This window comes from Lolium rigidum, chromosome 2 (assembly GCF_022539505.1).
Source record: "Lolium rigidum isolate FL_2022 chromosome 2, APGP_CSIRO_Lrig_0.1, whole genome shotgun sequence".
NCBI lineage: Eukaryota > Viridiplantae > Streptophyta > Magnoliopsida > Poales > Poaceae > Lolium > Lolium rigidum.
In genome coordinates, this window is record NC_061509.1 from 217,107,831 (window position 1) to 217,126,135 (window position 18,305).

At 48.7% G+C, this 18,305-nt stretch overlaps 2 protein-coding genes across 2 annotated transcripts; one reads left to right on the top strand and one right to left on the bottom strand.

The window, feature by feature from the left end:
- Positions 1–1,310: 1,310 nt before the first annotated feature.
- Positions 1,311–5,670, top strand: LOC124688136 (ATPase family AAA domain-containing protein 3-like). Its single transcript, XM_047221851.1, has 8 exons — positions 1,311–1,589; positions 1,684–1,779; positions 2,228–2,338; positions 2,471–2,780; positions 3,279–3,369; positions 3,451–3,760; positions 4,184–4,332; positions 4,676–5,670. The coding sequence occupies exons 1-8, from the start codon at positions 1,311–1,313 to the stop codon at positions 5,178–5,180; spliced, it is 1,851 nt and encodes a 616-aa protein (XP_047077807.1). The 3' UTR covers positions 5,181–5,670.
- Positions 5,671–7,087: 1,417 nt separating this feature from the next.
- LOC124688137 (zinc-finger homeodomain protein 7-like) lies at positions 7,088–8,852 on the bottom strand. The gene has a single exon (XM_047221852.1). It carries the CDS (start codon positions 8,844–8,846, stop codon positions 7,392–7,394), a length of 1,455 nt encoding a protein of 484 aa, XP_047077808.1. The 5' UTR covers positions 8,847–8,852; the 3' UTR covers positions 7,088–7,391.
- Positions 8,853–18,305: the final 9,453 nt, after the last annotated feature.

The following is an 18,305-nucleotide window of genomic DNA, read 5'->3' on the forward strand; positions in this document are numbered from 1 at the left end:
CTGTTGATCAATCAGTTTGACAAGATAGTGTAGCAATCAAATTGGTTCATACTTCCAAACAAGAAGATTTAATTATGCACATATACATTGTATTATTTTGCACGAAGATGTATCATGTTGGTCTGTTGCATCAAAAATGTTATGTTTGACCTATATGTTTTTCTATTACTCTACAAACGTGCGTCGCACGTGCATGCTTACTAGTAGCACAATAAATATGCAAATATTTTCTAGTGTGCGGGTTTGTCATGTCGGCTTCTTCTAACTCACTACAGTTCAGCGTAGGTGCCGTGGTCAGTTAACTCGCCATATTTCTAGATGCCTTCGCAGAAAAAGAGAACTATTTATATATGTAAAAGAAGTGTTCATACATAAAAAAAAACTTGATCTGCTGTTGTATGATAAATATGACAAACTTATATACATCTCCTAAATAAGCCTGGTATCAGAACATTTGCTCTAGAGGAGATTGACACATCTGTCTATAATCATCATGTGCCCAATTATTATAAAATAGAATTAAAAGATTTTGGACGGCTCTGGTTAAAGCGTATCCTCCCACCTCATCTGTTCATGTTGGCACCATATTGAAACGAATCAATTCATGATACTAGTATTTTCTCTACAATTTCATGTTCACCGATTAAGCTAGCCAACTCTTTTATATGGATATATGATGGATTAAGTCTCGACAAAGATATTGAACAGGATATTTACTTGTATAAGCGAATATACATGGATCTCTTTGCCAACAAATGAATCTTGAGTTGTTTTTGGTGCAACAAACTGCTTTAATCATGTGTGGTATTTACTTACTATCATTAGCAAATTCTTTGCAACATGAATATTATCTGAAGTCGATTGCTGGGCAACCCTTTCATCGCTTTAACACCTAGTCACACCCACATCAACCCATGTAGTATTCCACGAGGGCGTGGTGCCAGGTATAATTCACAGAGTTACCAATCGTGGAGTACATGTTTTGAACCTTATAACAAACAAATATCGATCGTAATGTAAGCATGGCCTCAAGATACAAATAATTTTGTACTCCAATCTAATCCAAGTAGAGTTCTTTTCTCTGAACATCAACCCAAGCATGCAAAATGATATGTGGGCCGGCACAACCCAAGCCCTGTAAAACCGAGAGCACATTTATCGGCCAGGCCCAATCCAGGCCCATCAAGTTCTCTCGCTTGGAAAGCAAGAAAGAAGGTCACCGGAAAAGGCCCCCTTCCACGGAGCTCTCTCCTCTCATCCTCCCATCGCCGCTTCCGCAAAACCCCGAGAAAACCCTCGCGCCGCCCACCATGCGCCGCCTACTCCGGCCGGCGAGAGCGGCGGCCTCCGTGGCCTTCGCGGGCGCAGTAGCGGTGTCGCTCGCCGACGTCGCGTACGCGGACGGCGTCTTCTCCTTCCGCCGCCAGCCCGCCCCTCCCCCTCCTCCCCCTCCCCCGGCAGCTCCCCCCGGCCCAAATGCCGCCCCCGCCGACGACTCGTTCGGATTCAGCGGCGGGTTCGACGCCGCGGAGCTGCAGCGCGGGGCGGACGCGCTGCGCAAGATCAACGCCTCCCCGTACGCCAAGCTGGTACGTAAGCTGCTCGCGCAATTGCCCTAACCGGCAGGAAGTATCGCCCGGCTCTGACTTCTGACGCCCTTGCTCTTGCTGGTTCTGGCTCCAGCTGTTTCAGCTCATGGGGAAGCAGGAGGAGTCGCGCATCGCCGAGATGGAGGCGGAGCGGGCCCAGTACGAAGTCTACCAGAAGCACCAGGACATTGTGAGTGATTCGCGAATTTTTTCCCCTCCTTTATTTTGAGCGATTAGTGTTCGGTATTGTAGTAGGCACTTGCCCGATGCCAGGAGCTTGTCTGTTCAGGCAATCCCAATGTTAGACTACTGGAATCTAAGCCACTACGTTGAGGTTGAACTTTCTCTTCCTAGAATTTTTAGTTCGCCGGTTCCTCTGGAATGAAGAGGGTTGGACTCGTTAACCAGTGACATTCTAGGATCTAAGTCATAATTTATCTCACACCACCTCCTTAATCTTTGTGAATAAGCAAGGACTCGCAGGCTTGAACTTCGTGCCATTCAATAACTGGAACTTGTGTGTTACGTGAGAGAATATTTTTATGTATGCATCTATCTGCGATGAGGCGTTGAGCTGTTGTTACATTTCTGCTGCCAATCCGCTCAGAATCGTGTGTTAATCCTTATCTGATGTGCAGGAGAGGAATAGGAAATTTGGTGAAGACTATAGAGAGAATCTGAAACAGCAGCTCCAAGTTGAGGCACAAAGGTTGCGCTACGAGGATGAGTTAGCTAGGAAGAGAAAACAGGTACTGACGCTTCCCCTTCTGACTATCTTTGTTAATGCTTATGTCTATGTTTTTGCTGGCGCTCTTCCCTGTGGTGTCTTGGGTTTATAGGTATAACTGCAACATATGATTTAATCAAGCGCCTCTTGGCAGGAAGAGCGTGAAGTTCTAAGGCGACAGGACGCTGAACTTGTGAAGATGCAACAGATTGCTGCTGAAAAAAGAGAACGAGCCAGGCGTGAAACAGAACAGAAGATTTTAGCTGAGCAGCTACAGGCCGAGAGAGAAAAGGCTGAAATTGTGCGCAAGACAATCCATGCCAATGCTATGTCGGACGCCGAAGCTGTTGCTCTTGAAAAAAAGCTGACAGAAGAATACGAGAAAAAAATGCTTTTGGAATACATGAATGGCGAAAAAGAGAAGTGGCTTGCTGCAATAAATACAACCTTTTCACATATAGAAGGTTTTGATGATCTTGCTATTAACATTTTTTGTGAATTTACTCATCCAGCCTTGTTATCCTGCTTAGATATTTTCATTTGCACATTTGAAAGTCACATCACTATTTTGGGCAATCGTGCTATTTTCAATTATTTGATCAGCATCCATGTGTTGAGTGTTTCTTGTACTTTAAATTAATAAGACTCATTGACTTAACGTCTTGTTTCTACATTACACCATTCCATCTCTTTCTAGTCTCACCACAAAAACCAAAAAATAGGTAGGTTGTTCCAGCTGTGACCTCCTGCCCCTCCCTGTTGATACTTATTGAGTGCATGCAACAATTTGAAAATGTTATTACATGACACATACTTTTACAAATAAAAATTAGCACTTTTCCTCTCTTATGTGTGCTTTAGATTTCATATATGGATTTGGCTTTCTGGTTCTAATTAGATTCCTACTTAAGATTTCCAATTTTGCAGTTCTTTTGATACTACTTTCTCATGTGCAAGTGCAGGTGGGTTAAGAACATTATTGACGGATAGGAGTAAACTAGTAATGGGTGTTGCAGGAGTCACTGCATTGGCGGCTGGAGTTTATACTACTAGGTTTGTCTGGATATCATATCATTTTCGTTGTAAAAAAACAATGATATAGACATGTGATGGTTTCATTTGATTTTTATTCAGGGAAGGAGCCAGGGTTACATGGGGTTATGTCAATAGAATTTTGGGTCAGCCTTCACTGATTCGTGAATCTTCAATGCGAAAGTTCCCATTGCCAGGACTTAAAGCTCTTAAATCTAGCTCGGCATCTCTGTCGGAAGGGGCAGGCTTTGAGAATGTTATTCTTCACCCTGCGCTCAAACGGAGGATTGAACATCTTGCACGGGCAACTGCAAATACAAAATCTCATGATGCACCATTCCGCAATATGTTGTTCTATGGACATCCTGGAACTGGCAAAACTTTAGTAGCCAAGGAGATGGCTCGCAAATCTGTAAGTTTTCAATACATTTAAGTTCTACATCACACTATCAATTAGGATTCATTTGCAATCAACCTTGTTTGTTGGTGGGACAGTTAGTAATTCAAAAACCAGTCAACAGTATGTAACTTTTGTAAATTTATCTATGATGTTTATTTCACTGATGAAAAATTTCCCCATCCATTACAGCTTATTTGTTCTGAATACATGCTATTGAATACTATGTATGCAACTACACTTTCATTTTCCTATTGAATTTCTAAGGCTGAGTAATATTGATGAAGTCCCAGGAGCTATTAATTTTTTTTACTACGGGGATAATTTTGTTTTCGAAAAGGGATCGGTGGGAATTCCATTTCACACTGAAGATGTTTTAAGCATGAAAAGTTTTCCCTGTATCCCCTAATACTCACACTGTCGTGTACTTCATCACAGGGACTTGATTATGCAATGATGACAGGAGGAGATGTTGTACCCTTAGGATCAGTGGCTGTCACGAAAATCCATGAAATCTTTGATTGGTCTAAGAAGTCCCGAAAAGGGATGCTTCTTTTCATTGATGAGGCTGATGCATTCTTGTGCGAGTAAGTTTACAACTCAATCATTTTTTACTTTTATAACTACAAGTTAATTTTAATATGAATGTAATTATATAGATAATCTGATATTGAGTAATTTTTGTCGGCCTCAAGCTTTTAATGAAGTAATTTTGTGCACAAAAGCGAATTCAAACTCTTCTTACCAGGTTTTTAGTTACTGAATCTAAACAAAGCATATTTTTTGGTACGTACAGTTAGGACCCAAATAGCACCTTTCAACTGGAAATTTATTCACCTCATTTGGTAGGGGTGCAGTAACATAGATACATCAAGTTTTGTCTATCTATCCCAGTTAATCTATTTGTTCATTTTCCTTTCAATTTACTAGGCGTAACAGTACCCAGATGAGTGAAGCTCAGCGGAGTGCTCTCAACGCGCTGTTGTTTCGAACGGGTGACCAATCAAGGGATATCGTTCTTGTCCTTGCAACAAACCGTCCAGGTGATCTTGATGCTGCTATTACTGACCGCATGGATGAGGTTATCGAGTTTCCCCTACCTGGGGAAGAGGAACGGTTTAAGTTGCTCAAGTTATACTTGAAAACCTATATGTTTAAGGAAGATGCCAAGCGTTCTTCTTGGCGTTCACTCCTGAAGAAGCAGCCACAGAAGATACAGGTAAAGGATATAACTGATGATCTACTCAGGGACGCTGCCCAGAAGATTGATGGCTTCTCTGGCAGAGAGATTACTAAGCTGATGGCCAGTGTGCAGGCTGCTGTCTACGGCAGTCCTGACTGTATATTGAATCCACAGTTGTTTAACGAGGTTGTTGGATACAAGGTTGCTGAGCATCATCAGCGCATGAAGCTTGCTTCGGAGGCTGCAACTTGAGCAGTGTTGTAGATTTTATCTGGAAGTCGCATGAACTCGGAATGATGAGGTATGGTACTGAGATATACAATCGCCTTCACGCTTACTCTGTTAGCAGCTGCTATTTTGGTTCAAACTGGAGACAGAAAAATCCTGTATGTCACAGGTTTGTTCTGTCAATTTTGTTCGATGTGCTTGCCTGAGGTGAACTTAGATCGACTTGCTGCCCTTCAGACATTCGAACAGGTCAATAGTAGGCCGAAGAGCTTTTTTCCAAAAACAGTTGTTCAGTCGCTCATCTCGTATCCTCATTGTTCAGCTAGCAATAAAATTTGTACGCTTGTTTGTGCTACTTCCTCTGATCCGTAGTAAGTGTCGCTGATTTAGTATAACTGGCAGGGAGTACTACTTATTACAGATGATATATGGGTGCTAATGGTTAAAACTTGGATGAGCAGTTGACCTGCCAGATTGTTTATTGTTTTAGTAAAACATCTATGTCTCGCATGTATTTTCCGTTTTCTTATCTGGAATCATCTTACTTGGAAGGTGTCTACAACGCATTGGTCTCTTTCATCATTTTTTATTTTGTAATAGTTGTGTTTGAAATGGTATACAATTAACTTGATAGCTGTAACTGGGAAGAAATTCAAAGCTACGGAGACGAGAACAGGACACAACAGTGCCACCAGAGTCTGGTCCCATAGTATCAATGATGACCATATAAATGATGTAGTTTCCGTTTCCAGTCTCATCTTCACATGTTTAGGCAGGTACATACTATTGTTCTCGTCTAGCGTAGCATACTATTGTTCCGTAATTCTCATTTGCAACCATCAAAGCCAAACTATAGCCAAGTACAGAGCGCCTGTAGATCTAGGGGGGTCGTAATTAAGTTTCAGCAGGTCGTTGTCATGGCGCAAGGCAAAATCTTCCCCACGGTATCTTCAAAATTCAAGATCCAGAGTGATGTTTTAGACACCGCGTCAAACATTTGTGCAATAATTCAGGCCGTGATCAATCATTTTCCCTTGTGAAAGACACTCGAAACACAAGTTAATCTCTGGTTAGAAGGACCATGGAGAGATGGGAACAGAAGTACTTACCTAGATGCATCATCATGCTGGTGACCACAAAAGAAAACAAAGAAGGAGATGAAATGTCATTACCGGAAGAAAACGCACACCAAATGCAAAGCTTGAAAATTGAGTTGCCGACAATGCACATATCATGATTCACTTTGAGCTGCCATCCACCCAAGACACAACACTCAAACCAACAAGAGGTCTTTCTTTCTTCTCTCTTTGATCAGCGTCTGACACACACACAGTCCACTCTCACATGCGCCTGCCTTCTGGCCAAAGTCCAACAACTTGACACCACCACCACCACCGGAAATCAGGGAGGGAGAGAGAGAGAGAAAAAAAAAAATAGTGCTACAGAGCTTTGGCAGAAGGTCATGGAAGGAAGCAGCAGCTGGTGAAACAAAATCGCTGTCCCAACAAAGCTGCGAGAAACACTTAAGAAAGTGGGTTACGAGGAGACGGGCCCGCCCAATCAAGTCAGAAAGAAAGCTCGCACAGAAGAAGCTTAAGAAGGCAGGAGCAAACCCTCCTGTAATAACCCCTCCTAATCGTACTTTTGCACACCAAATGACAAAGCCCTATGCCTAAGTACATCCCCTGCTGAGGGTCCCAACGCATGCACAGCCCTGCCAAAGGGAATCCAACAAGCCCGAAAGGCGAGGTCAAAAAAGCGAGGAGTGCCCCCGGGCCGAGAAGAGTAGTGGCATTGGCAATGGCAGCGGCAGCATGGCATTGCCTCAAGAAATGCCTCTGCGACTGCGGGGCACAAGCCTGCAACTGCATACATACACACAAGCACGGGCACGCATGCACTAGCTAGCATGGAGAGAGAGAGGAAAAAGGCAGTACTAAGATGCAGACCTAAGCAAGAAGTGTTGGCTGTTGACCAAGCTAAGATGCTAACCTAATCATCATGTTATTATCCAGGAGAGCAATGTGCAATGAGGAAGAAGGGCATGCATGCCTCCTCGGATTACTGGTCTCTGCTCCAACCCTAAGTAGCTGCCGACGCGCGCGCGAGTTAACACTTAACAACATGGAGGTCACTGGAATTACATGGGAGAACAAAAAAAAGAAGAGGCTAGTAGAAGAAAGGCTAATGACTAATGCATCCTCATCCTCTCACTCTCGCAATGTGCTTACTCGCTCATGGATCGTGCTGCTGCTGCTGCTGATGGTGGTGGTGGTTGTGCTGCGGCTGCGCTGGGTGCGGGTGGTGGTGCTGGTGGTGAGGAGGAGGAGGAGGGTCGTGGTGGTGGTGTTGAGGCGGCAGCGGCTGCGAGGGGGTGGTGGGCGGGGTCTTGGCGAGGTGCTTGTTGTTGTGCATCCACACCTTGAGCACCCGGCGGGGCACGCCGACCTGCGCGCAGAAGGCGTCCACGGCGCCGCCGTCGGGCTTCTGCACGCGCCACCCCACGCGGTGCGCGAAGTCCAGCATCCGCTCCTTCTGCTCCGGAGTGAACTTGGTGCGGAACCGCTTCTTGCCCGGCGCCGGCGGCGCGGACGCCGACCCGCCCACGGCCGCCTGGGAGTAGGACGGAGGAGGGGGCGGCGGCGGTGGCGGGTGCGGGCGCAGCTCCTCGCTGGACGACTCGGCCAGCGCGGCGGGGGCCGACTTCGGGGACGCCGGCACGGGCGCGGACATCGGGGACGTGAGCGGGACGACGTGCTGGCGCGGCTTGTGGATGTGCGGCGGGGCGAGGAGCAGCGGCATGGGCCGGGAGCCGGGTGTCGCCGCCGCGGCGGAGGGGGAGACCACGGCGGAGGCGGGCGACGGCGTGGGCGAGGCCACCAGCACCGGCTCGCGGCGGTGGAAGCTGCGGTGGCAGCCGCACGCGGCGCAGAGCAGCGCGGCGGCCGGGGACTCGCCCGGGGACGGCATGAACTCGCCGCAGCCGTCCAGCACGTGCGCGCCCATCCGCGCGGCGTGGTTCCGCAGGCACTCCCTGTACCTCCACGGCAGCGGCTCCGGCGCAGCCGGCGGACCCGTGGCGGCGCTGGTGGCGAGGGCGAGCGCAGGCGCCTGGGGAGGCGTGGCGCCGGCGGCAGCAGCAAGAACGCCGTTTCGCGCCGGTTCTTGGTGACGCTGCTGTTGGTGGGGATGGTGGTGCTGGTTCTGGCGCTCGGGCTGCTGCTGCTGCTCCCGTGGTGGCGGCGGTGGCGCCTCCACCGTCCTGCCCCTCTCCCTCTCCACCATCCTCCTATGCGCGTGCTGCTGGAGCGGATGGAGGTGCGCAGGGGGCGACAGGAAGCCGGGCGGCGGCGAGGAGACGAGGGAGGAGTTGGGAGGCAGGAGGGGCCTGGAGAAGGCGGCCATGTCCGCCAAGGAGCTGGGAGACGGCGCAGCCGCCGCAGAGGCAGCAGCAGCAGACGGGGCAAGAACCTGCTGGGATCCATGCAGGTGGTGCTGCTGCTGCGGCGCGCCCATGGCCGGCGCCGGCGCCGTAGCGAAGTGGTGATGGTGATGATGTTGACGGCCTCTCATCTCGCCCTCCCGCTCCTCCTCCATGTCATCCTCTTCTTCCTCCTCGTCCTCGTCCTCCTCCTCCTCCTCGAGGTCCTCGTCGTCCTCCTCCACATGCGACGATCTCTTGTACTCCATGGTGGCTGCTCCGGCCGGAGGGAGCTCGTGCGTGTGTGTGCCGGCCGGGCGGGCGGTGCGATTAGGACGTTTTTGCTGGGGCGGTGGGGTTGTTGGGCTGAGTTTCAAAGCTGTTGTAAACTTATAGTTGTAGCTAGGTTTTGTGGTAGGGGGTGTTGGCCTCAAGGGGGAAAGATGCAAGGAGGAGGTCTGCTAAGCTTGCCTAGCAACGGATGCATAGATGGTTAGTGATGTTAAGCGGAAGAGATGTGTGATGAAGCGCAGTAACCACATGGCATCCATAAAGTGGGGAATGTCTCCTTGGGAGGGAGAGAGCTAGGTCTATCTATGTAGGCCGTCTCATCTATCCATCGATCTGAAAAGAGGAGGTGACGGGAGAGAGAGAGAGCGGTAGTTGCTGGAGGGGAGTGGGGTTTGAAGGAGTCTACTGGTAGTGTTGGTAGTGGTGCTAGTACTCGCCACCAGTGCTGGTACTGAAACTGAAGGTGATTTGAGGTAGATAGACAGAGAGAGAGAGTGGTGTGGTGTGGAAGAAGAGAGCCCATGCCCACCGACAGGCGACAGGGCCACCGCGCGTCCTCGACCGGCTCCTCCGTTCCGCCATTGTTGCCGTTTCTGTTTCGATCGATGGTGCCCTAGCTTCCTTAACTGCGCTCCCGCGCCGCTCCAATTCTCTCGCTGCCTCCCTCTGCAGTGACCTACCTCACGCACACCGCAATAACTCCACGCCCCGTGGACGGACGTATTTGCGTCGCCACCATTGACCCCAAGTACGCCCATGTCTCCCCCTCTCCTCACCGTTGATATTAATTTAAGCGTGTACCTCTCGCCTTGTGCCCCTCCGCATTTACGATCGTCCGCGTACCAACTCGAGTTGTATGTCCGGCTACGCGTTCGGTTAATATGGTTACTTCGGTTCGGTTAAATTTGGTTTTTCAGTAAATACGATTTCAATACTTTGGTAAATACGGTTACGTATAAAAATAATAACCATGTAAATTCGGTTCGGTTTCGGTAATAACCAAATTAACCAGAGTTGACGCGAATTTTTAAATAACACCTATTTTTTAGAACATATATTTCGTTTCTATATATTTTTAAGACCAAACTAATTGTGTTATGGGAGAAAAAAATGATAAATAGCAAAAATACGGTCAAACTAAAAAAATTGCAGCATTGTTGTCCATTAGGGACTTGAACTCACGACGTGTTCTCATGTAAATGTATACTAACAAGTCCATACCAACATTGCTGGAGCGCATTCCTTGTACAATACACACTTCCAGACTTATATAAAAGGTTAACGTGCATGTAGGATGGGCCTGGAAACGAAACTGTATGTTCGTCTAGGCTATTCGGTTTTCTTTCAGTTAACTGCGGTTTTTCGGCTTTTAACTGAATTAACCGAATTTTATATGGTTAGAACTTTTACTAACTGAAACCTAACCATAAAACCATAAAAACTGAAATTTGGTTACGGTTAGGTTTTTTTCGGTTCGGTTTTCAGTTTCAGTTCGGTTTTGTGCAGCCGGAGTTGTATGTACCGTCAGTGCATCTCCACTGATGCATTCCGGTCATTAACAATAACCGCGTGCAATACGTAATAACCACGCATCTAGGGGTGCCTCTCTGATGGGTTTATTTTCATAAAAGTGTGCAACATATTAACAAAATAGCCATACAAAACAGCGAAAACAAGGGTATCTCAATACTTTATTCCAACCAAATAAATACAAAAGTCTACACGCATCAAGCAATAACATACATAGAGCCTAGTCCATAATTGCGAAATAAAAGTAGGGTACTTATCCATGTGTTGATGTCCAACCAATACCCATTGATGGTCAATCAAATTTTATTGGAGGCGTTTAGAAATGTTGTTGTTCAGAGACTTCAACATTCATATTTAGCAACTCATCACAAGTACCTGCCTAGGTATGGCTCACCCAACTCACTTTGAAAGTCTCAAGTTCATTGCGGCCATCGGTAGTTCGGGACGCTCTGACTCGACGATCATGCTGTGCATGATGATACAACATGTCATCATCTCATGCATGGTCCGAAAAGATCATGTTTTAGCTGGGTGATGGACAATAGCCTACCGAGTTTGGAGCACACCAAATGCTCGTTCCATATCTTCCTGCAAGCCTCTTGCACATTGGCAAACCTCTCATCTTTTTTCTGTTTGAGGATTACGGCTTGTCTTCATTAGTGTCGTCAAGTCAGGATAAATGTCATCAGCAAGATAATATGTTTGTCATATGCATTTTCATTGATCTCATATCTTATCTTAGGAGCAGTGCCTTCCATACGCCTGTTGAACAATGGAGAGCAGTTGAGCATATTGATGTCATTGTGGAAACCGGCCATGCTAAAAAATAGAGTGCCAAATCCACAAATCTTGCGATGCCACTGGCTCAAGAATAATAGTGCATCCCTCGACATGGCCTTTGTACTGACACTGCCATGCAAATGGACAGTTCTTTCACTGCCAATGCATGCAATCGATCATGCTCGGGAAGGCTCTAGCCGCATTGATTGACAACAATTGTCTAGTGTCCTCAACACTTGGGGCTCTCAAGTACAGTTCGCCGAACACCCTATTCATGGTTCGACAAAACCAGTACATGGATTCATGACATGTGCTCTTACTCATTCGTGTTGAAGGTATCACCAGGCATTCCATACGAAAGCATGTGAATAGCGGCAGAGTATTTCTAGTAAGAGGTGAAACCTAGCTTACCAGTGGCATCGGGCCTGCATTGGAAGTAGGAGTCGTTGTCTCTGACGCCCAGTAGAATGACCATGAACCGGTATCTTGACAATCTGGTACCGTCACCAGAACATATGTTCCGTTTAAACCGGATCAGTGAGGTGGAAGTAGTCTTTGTACCAGGCATGCCCGCTAACTCGGTTTCACATCACGTTGCCTTGCGGCCCTTCGTCGAGCCCCGATAGACCATCATTTGCTTGTCAATGTGCTCGTGGAGGATGGATGCCGCAACTACCATGAGTCGTCGGTCTCTTCGTCGGAAGAGTTGTCAATGCATTTCATATGCAGCCTCTAGAGCGACTGCCTGATGTCCATCTGCGAGGCACCAATAATGCATAAATATGAAGTCAAGTTGGCACAGAATGGCCAGAAATGGTGTCTGAAAAGTGCATCAGAATCATACCTTTGACCGAATACCAAGGGTGAATATTATAACTTGCATTCTCGGTATTTATGAAGACCGGTAATACATGTGCCTACCGGTATTTTTCCACACCGAGAAGACAAAAACCTTGGACCGAATGCCCCTTAGTTTGATAATGTACCCATCTTTGGAAATCTATGAGGTCAGACTAAGTGGGGCATGGTGCATCTCTCCTCTCAGCCGCCGCCTCAACCCTAGCCACCTCCAGTTCATCCTCCTCCATAGATTGGTTCCCCATCCTCCGGTCGGCTTCGCCGGCGTCAGGAGGAGTGGGGAACCCGATCTATGCGTGGAGTTTCGAATAAAAGTATTGTTTTTATTAGATTATGTTAGGATTTCGGTAGCCGCCTTCTTGTTGGTTTCCCCTCAATGGAGATGGCATCGTCTGCAATAAGTGATCTTCGGCCTTTCGTTCGGCGACGAGATCTTCTTCCCGGCGTCAATGGTGGTGTTGAACAATCACAATTTTCTAGGTATGGGTCTTCGGATCTTGCTTCGCCAGATCGATTTTGGATCTTTTGTCGTTGTTGCCGCGAGGAGGATTATCCTCGCAGCTTTTGTCCCGGCTGCTACGTCCTCGACAATGGTGATTCGTACTCTCGGCTCTCCATCGACGACGACAAAGCTAGTCGGTTATTATTCCCCGACATACCGGTGTTGGTACTCTTGCCGATGTTGTATGACTCGCTTTAATGGTTGCGTGCGTGCACGCAGCCTTGGCATTGCGGCACAAAAAATTATGGGAGAACTTTCGTCGGTATCTACAGTGTCTATGGTTCGGTATCTATATTTGGCTCGCCTTCGTAAGAGTACAAGATTGTGTTCGGAAGAAGAAAGAAATTGAAGACCTCGAAGATTTGTTACTATCTTTTAGACTTTATTTTGTAATCGTTGGAGTCAGTTTATGTATCTCTACCATGTACTATTTGTTGCTATGAATATATGTGGTATTGATTGTCAAAAAAAAAAGTGGGGCATGGTGCTGTGAAGCAATTTAGCCTAAGTTACCATATCTTCATTGGGCTCAGCTGAACACAACCCTTACATGCTAGCTATTTTTTATCAGCAAAGAGAAAATGTTAATATTACGAAGAAAGCAATCACATCTCTAGAACCCAACTGTCGAAACTCGGTCGTGGTCCAACAAGTTCTCCACCGTCAACCCGTCATCACTTACAAAAAAAACACCAACTTACAAGAAGCCTCTCATCTCTTCGGCCCTTTACTTCGACTCACACTTCGAAACTAAAAATTGACACACAAAACCGGTATAGACGTGAGTTTGTGGAAAACATCCAAACTCTTCAATTGAGTTTCGGGTTTATTTTGAGCGGTGAATATCCGCTTACTGACGGGTGACGACAGTAGCCGGATAATCGTAGCCAAAACCTATGTTCGGAAGTACCAGCGTCTTGAAGGCGAAACAGCTAGACGTACGTACTTCTCCATACGTACAGTAGGAATGCTGGCCCGTACGTACCGATCTACGATACTTGTCTCCCAGCTACGAGCTACCCCGTCAAATTAATTATTAACGGGACCGAAAAAATATCTTCGTAGCGTACGCGGCCGATCCTGCGTTAAATTTGCGTCGCAAACTCTGTACTGAAGGTGCACGGATGGACAGAGCGTGCAGGTAGGGGCATGAAACTATTTCCGACCGGGCAGTAGGGGCTGCTAGCTGCAAGAGTACGTACGTAGCTACGAGTCGAAACGGTTTGTGCTATACCTAGCCAGCTCGATCGAGCCCCAACGAGATCCAACTCCAGGGCTCCAGGTTCCGTGGCACGGTAGCACGGAGACACCAGCAAAGCTTACAGAATAACTAAGTATACCAATATACCATTTTTTTAGTTGAAATCTGAAATTACTTTGCAGAAATAGTTCCTCATGTATACGTCCAGTTTATGATAATGTGCTAAATCTCATGTGCCGTGTTCCATATCTAACTTCATTCGGATTTTTTCCATGTCTAAATCAAATTTGTTTTTGTTTTTGAAGCTTTCACCGGGGGGGGGGGAGAGGATCCCCACCTGAATATATTGCATTCAATAAAGTAGAGTTTGCGTCCACAATCATGTTCGCTTTTTTGAAGCGGTGAGACCATAATGTGAAGTCGGAAATGATGTTTCTGATGGTCATTGTCGTTGTCTGGTCAATACCTCTGAAGACTTTATCAAAAAAATTGTGAAGTACAAACTTTGGTTTAGTAGGAAATGCACATTGTGCTTTTGGAAGAGTCGAAAATAGGATGTGCAAAGTCAGTTCCAAAATCCATGACAAATCCTTGGTAGAGCTAATTTATGATTTGTGCTCAACCCGATAAACAAGCAAATAGGTGGTCTTTCAAAAAATGTGAAACTTCTCACATAAGTCCCTACTATATTAGAGTTGTATTTTCAAGAAATAGGTGGTCTTTTAACAAATGTAAAACTTATCACATAAGTCCTTTGCACGTCTTTAATTTTGAAACAGCAATAAGATCGAGAAGAGTTTCCAGACAACCCTGTCTTACACCTTGGTGACGACCACAAACTTGGCAATCTTTTTTATTGACGAAAAAACTCCTTTGCTACCCACAAAAGTTTTATCGATTTCAATGATTCAATCTAACAATCTCCTTCTCTATTAATGAAAACCTCCAATCTTTTGCCTTTAAAAAGTATAGTTAGAGTTTTATTCTTTTAGAAAGAAAAGTTAGTTCTCCCAGCATTTGCATCCACCGGACATGACCATACATATATTAAAATAAAACTTAGTACAACGGTACCAAAACAACTTAGGATCATAGTACTAAAATGGATAACAATGACAAACTATTACAAGATGTGACCAAAAAGTCGCATGTTTCCGCGTCAAACGTCCTCAAGAAGGAAGTACGCACACTTCCTACAACTTCGGCAGCGGGAAGGGGAGCAACCCTCCGTTGTCGATTCCCGATTAAACCGTTCTAACAATTGTCATCGTGCTCACGTAGCCTCGAAACGACACCACCATGGCCATCTCCTTCCATATAAAGTAGTTATAATATGAATGTTGCGTGGAGGTCTTTTTGAACCAAATAAAACACTGGTAGTAAAAAAAGATGTATATATTTTTGCACCTTAATCTATAAGATTACCTAAAGTTACATGTCTTTGGAAAAAGTCTTTTGCATCTATTTCATGTAGGAACAATATATTGAAATTTATATAGAATTCGCGTGGGTGCTCAAAAAGTTCTTTTACAAAAGCTAAGTGTCTCCATCTTCCGTAGAAAAAAAATAGAAATTGATCATCACGTCCCGTTCGATTCTATGTATTTTAGAAATTCATAACAACATACGGAAGAAACCCAAAACTACCACTCCCTCCGTTTTTATATATAAGAGTTTAAAAGTTTAAATTGGACTCCCTACAAATATTTATATTTAGGCTTGGTGAATAAATAAATCAATAAAAATGGTTGTGTGCATCATTTTAATACAAATGCCGGGTATCAGGGCATCTCCAACCGCGCGACCCATCCCGCGCCCGCGCGTCCGGATGGGTCGAAACGGACAAAAACCCGGCCCAACGCGGGGACGCACCGCAAAAGCGGACGGCCGCGGCGTCCGGAACGACGCAAACCCGGCCCAAATCTGGGCCGGGTTTGCGTGGCCGCGGATGGCACGCGGCGTCCTCGCGTGTCCGCCCTGTCCGCGTGGCTGGCCCACTCGTCGGTGCCCCGGCCCTATTAAATGTGGATCGGGGAAGGGGACCGTCCCTATCCGGGCCCCCACTTTCCACTCCGGCCGCACGCGCGAGCTCGAAGCTTCCGCGCCGCCATGGCCCCGAAGCGCGAGTTCGAGCCGTCCGCCAACGACCACGAGGCCGGCAGCGAGCCGGCAAGTCGCGCCGCCGGCGTTCGCAATGGGGCCGCCGGCGCCTCCCGGACGCGAGCGGATCTACGCCACCGTTGCGGTGGCGCGGATGTTCCGGGACGCCGGCGTCCCCAATGCCGTGGGGACGTGCACCTCCCCACGGCCGGCACCCGAGCCCGGATCGGGTTCCGGTGCCGCCCATTCCGGGCTCCGGCCGCGCCCGCTACGCCGAGATCCGGAGGCGCCGCGCTCGCCTGCCGGCGGACCTCCAGCGAGACCCGGCGTACGGCGACGCAAGTCCCAACCGGGACTTGTGGTTCGAGGTGGAGCACGATGCGCGCCGGCGCACGTGCTTCACATCCGCGACGGCGCGGCCTCGCGCGCGCGCCGCGCACACCGCCGGCGGGCAGGCCGCCGCCCGGCGGGCTCTACATCAACGAGCCCGCGCCCCGGCCCACGGCCCGCAGCCGCAGCCCCGGGAGGAGGACGACCCGGAGCCGCAGGCGGCGCTCGCGGCGTCCCGCGAGCAGCCGGACCTCGACGAGCCGGCCAAATGGCCGCACCTCGCCGAGGCGCTGCGCACCTCCGCGCTGGAGGAGGCGGCCAGTAAGGCCCAGGAGGACGCCCAGGCGGAGGCGTGGGCCTTCCTCGACCTGGCGCGCCGTCAGGAGGAGGCTACGCGTCAGGCGGCGCTCCGGGAGGAGGAGCGCCGGGCCGCGCGCCTGGCGGAGGAGGAGCAGCTCCGGCAGGAGTCCGCGCGCAGGGCACGGCTGCGCAGGCCGGCGAGCCCGCCGAACCCGCACTCCGCCTGGGAAAGGGCGCAGTGGGAGCCCTGGCCGGAGTCCCCGGTGCCCTCCGGCGTGTCGAGCCGGAACAGCCGCGTCGCCGCCGGGGGCGTCGTCGTCATCGACGCCGACGATGACGAGTACTACCGGGGGTAGTATCGCCGGCGGCCACCGTGCTCGCAAACCCCGTCTAGGGTTTCTTTTTTTTTAGTTTAAAGCCCATATAGGGCTTTCTTTTGTGTAAAAATTGCCCAAAATAGGGCTAAGTTTAACTAACCAGTAGTTTATATTTATTTTGTGTTGTTTTTATTTTTCATTTTCATTTATGTTTTTTTTATTACATATGCGGTGCGTCCGCGCGTTGGGCGCAGCATGCGACCCAAACGGACACGCGGACGCAGGGCGCTGTCCGGGTGTCCGTTCGGCCACCCAAACGGCCCAAAACGGACGGCCCAGCGCGTCCGTTTGGGTCGCCCGGTTGGAGATGCCCTCACCTCCATTTCAAAAGAAAAATAAACTTAACAATTAAACTATTGTTTGGCACGAACTCACTGGGGGCGAAACGGTCACCCAAGGGGAGGATTGACAGCCTTGGGAATTACGAACGCCGGGGCGCTATCGAAAACACACAGTCATCAGACTACTCTGATTGGTGTGCCATGGTCTGCCACTACCCCACCGCTCCACAGTCCACACCAATGCCATGGACTCTCGCCCTGACCAGCGACACGATCCGGTGCAATGATGCGAGCTCATTGCCGTCGGTGAAGAACACTGGCTACCGAGTTCGAGTGGTGCACTACGGCGTGCTGCTTAGCAGGATTGCAGGAAGTCGTGAGCCAGGGGTAGCCGGGGAAAAGCGAGAGCAGTGGCTGCTGTTGGTGCGTACGTGCACCAGCTGCTGGTGTCACTCACTCACGCATCGACATCCGTGCTGTGCACAACAGCTGGCTTCCAACGTCTCCGGCGTCTGCTACGGCCTACGGCTACCTCGGCAGAGAGCCAAGACCCGACCCACGAGTGGGGGCGGATGTCAAGGATGGTTGCTTGCCAATAGCGGTTCAAATTTTGTATGAGCGCACACACACGGTGTTTGAGTTTGCACCCCCCAGTCAGAGATATGGGAGACCATTACTTTTTGCAAGGTCGGCGTGGAGGCTTCCCCCCCCCCCCTTTTTGAACACATTAGAGCATCTCCAGCCGCGTCCCCCAAACCGCGCCGGATTAAGCGTTTGGGGGACGTGTTTCGTTCGTGCCGCGTTTGGGGGACGTCGCTCCCCAGTCGCGTCCCCCAAACAAAATTTCGCAAATTTTAAACTTAACTAGATTCGATTAGATTCGTCCAAACTTACATAGATTCGAACGAAATTTGACTAACTTTAAAACTAAACCTAATCTAGAACCACTTGCGGCGGCCGGAGGCGTCGTAGTACTGCCGGAAGTTGTACATCTCGTCGGTGACGACCTCCTGCTTGACGCGCTCGTCGACGGGCTCGTCCTTCACCAAGCCGCTTGGTCCTGCCTCGCCGTCGTCGGTGAGGTCCACCAGCGGCTTGCCGGAGTCGCGGATGGACATGGCGATCTCCGCGTCCAGGTCGCCCCTCCAGGCGTCCTTGTCGTCCATGGACGCCAAGAA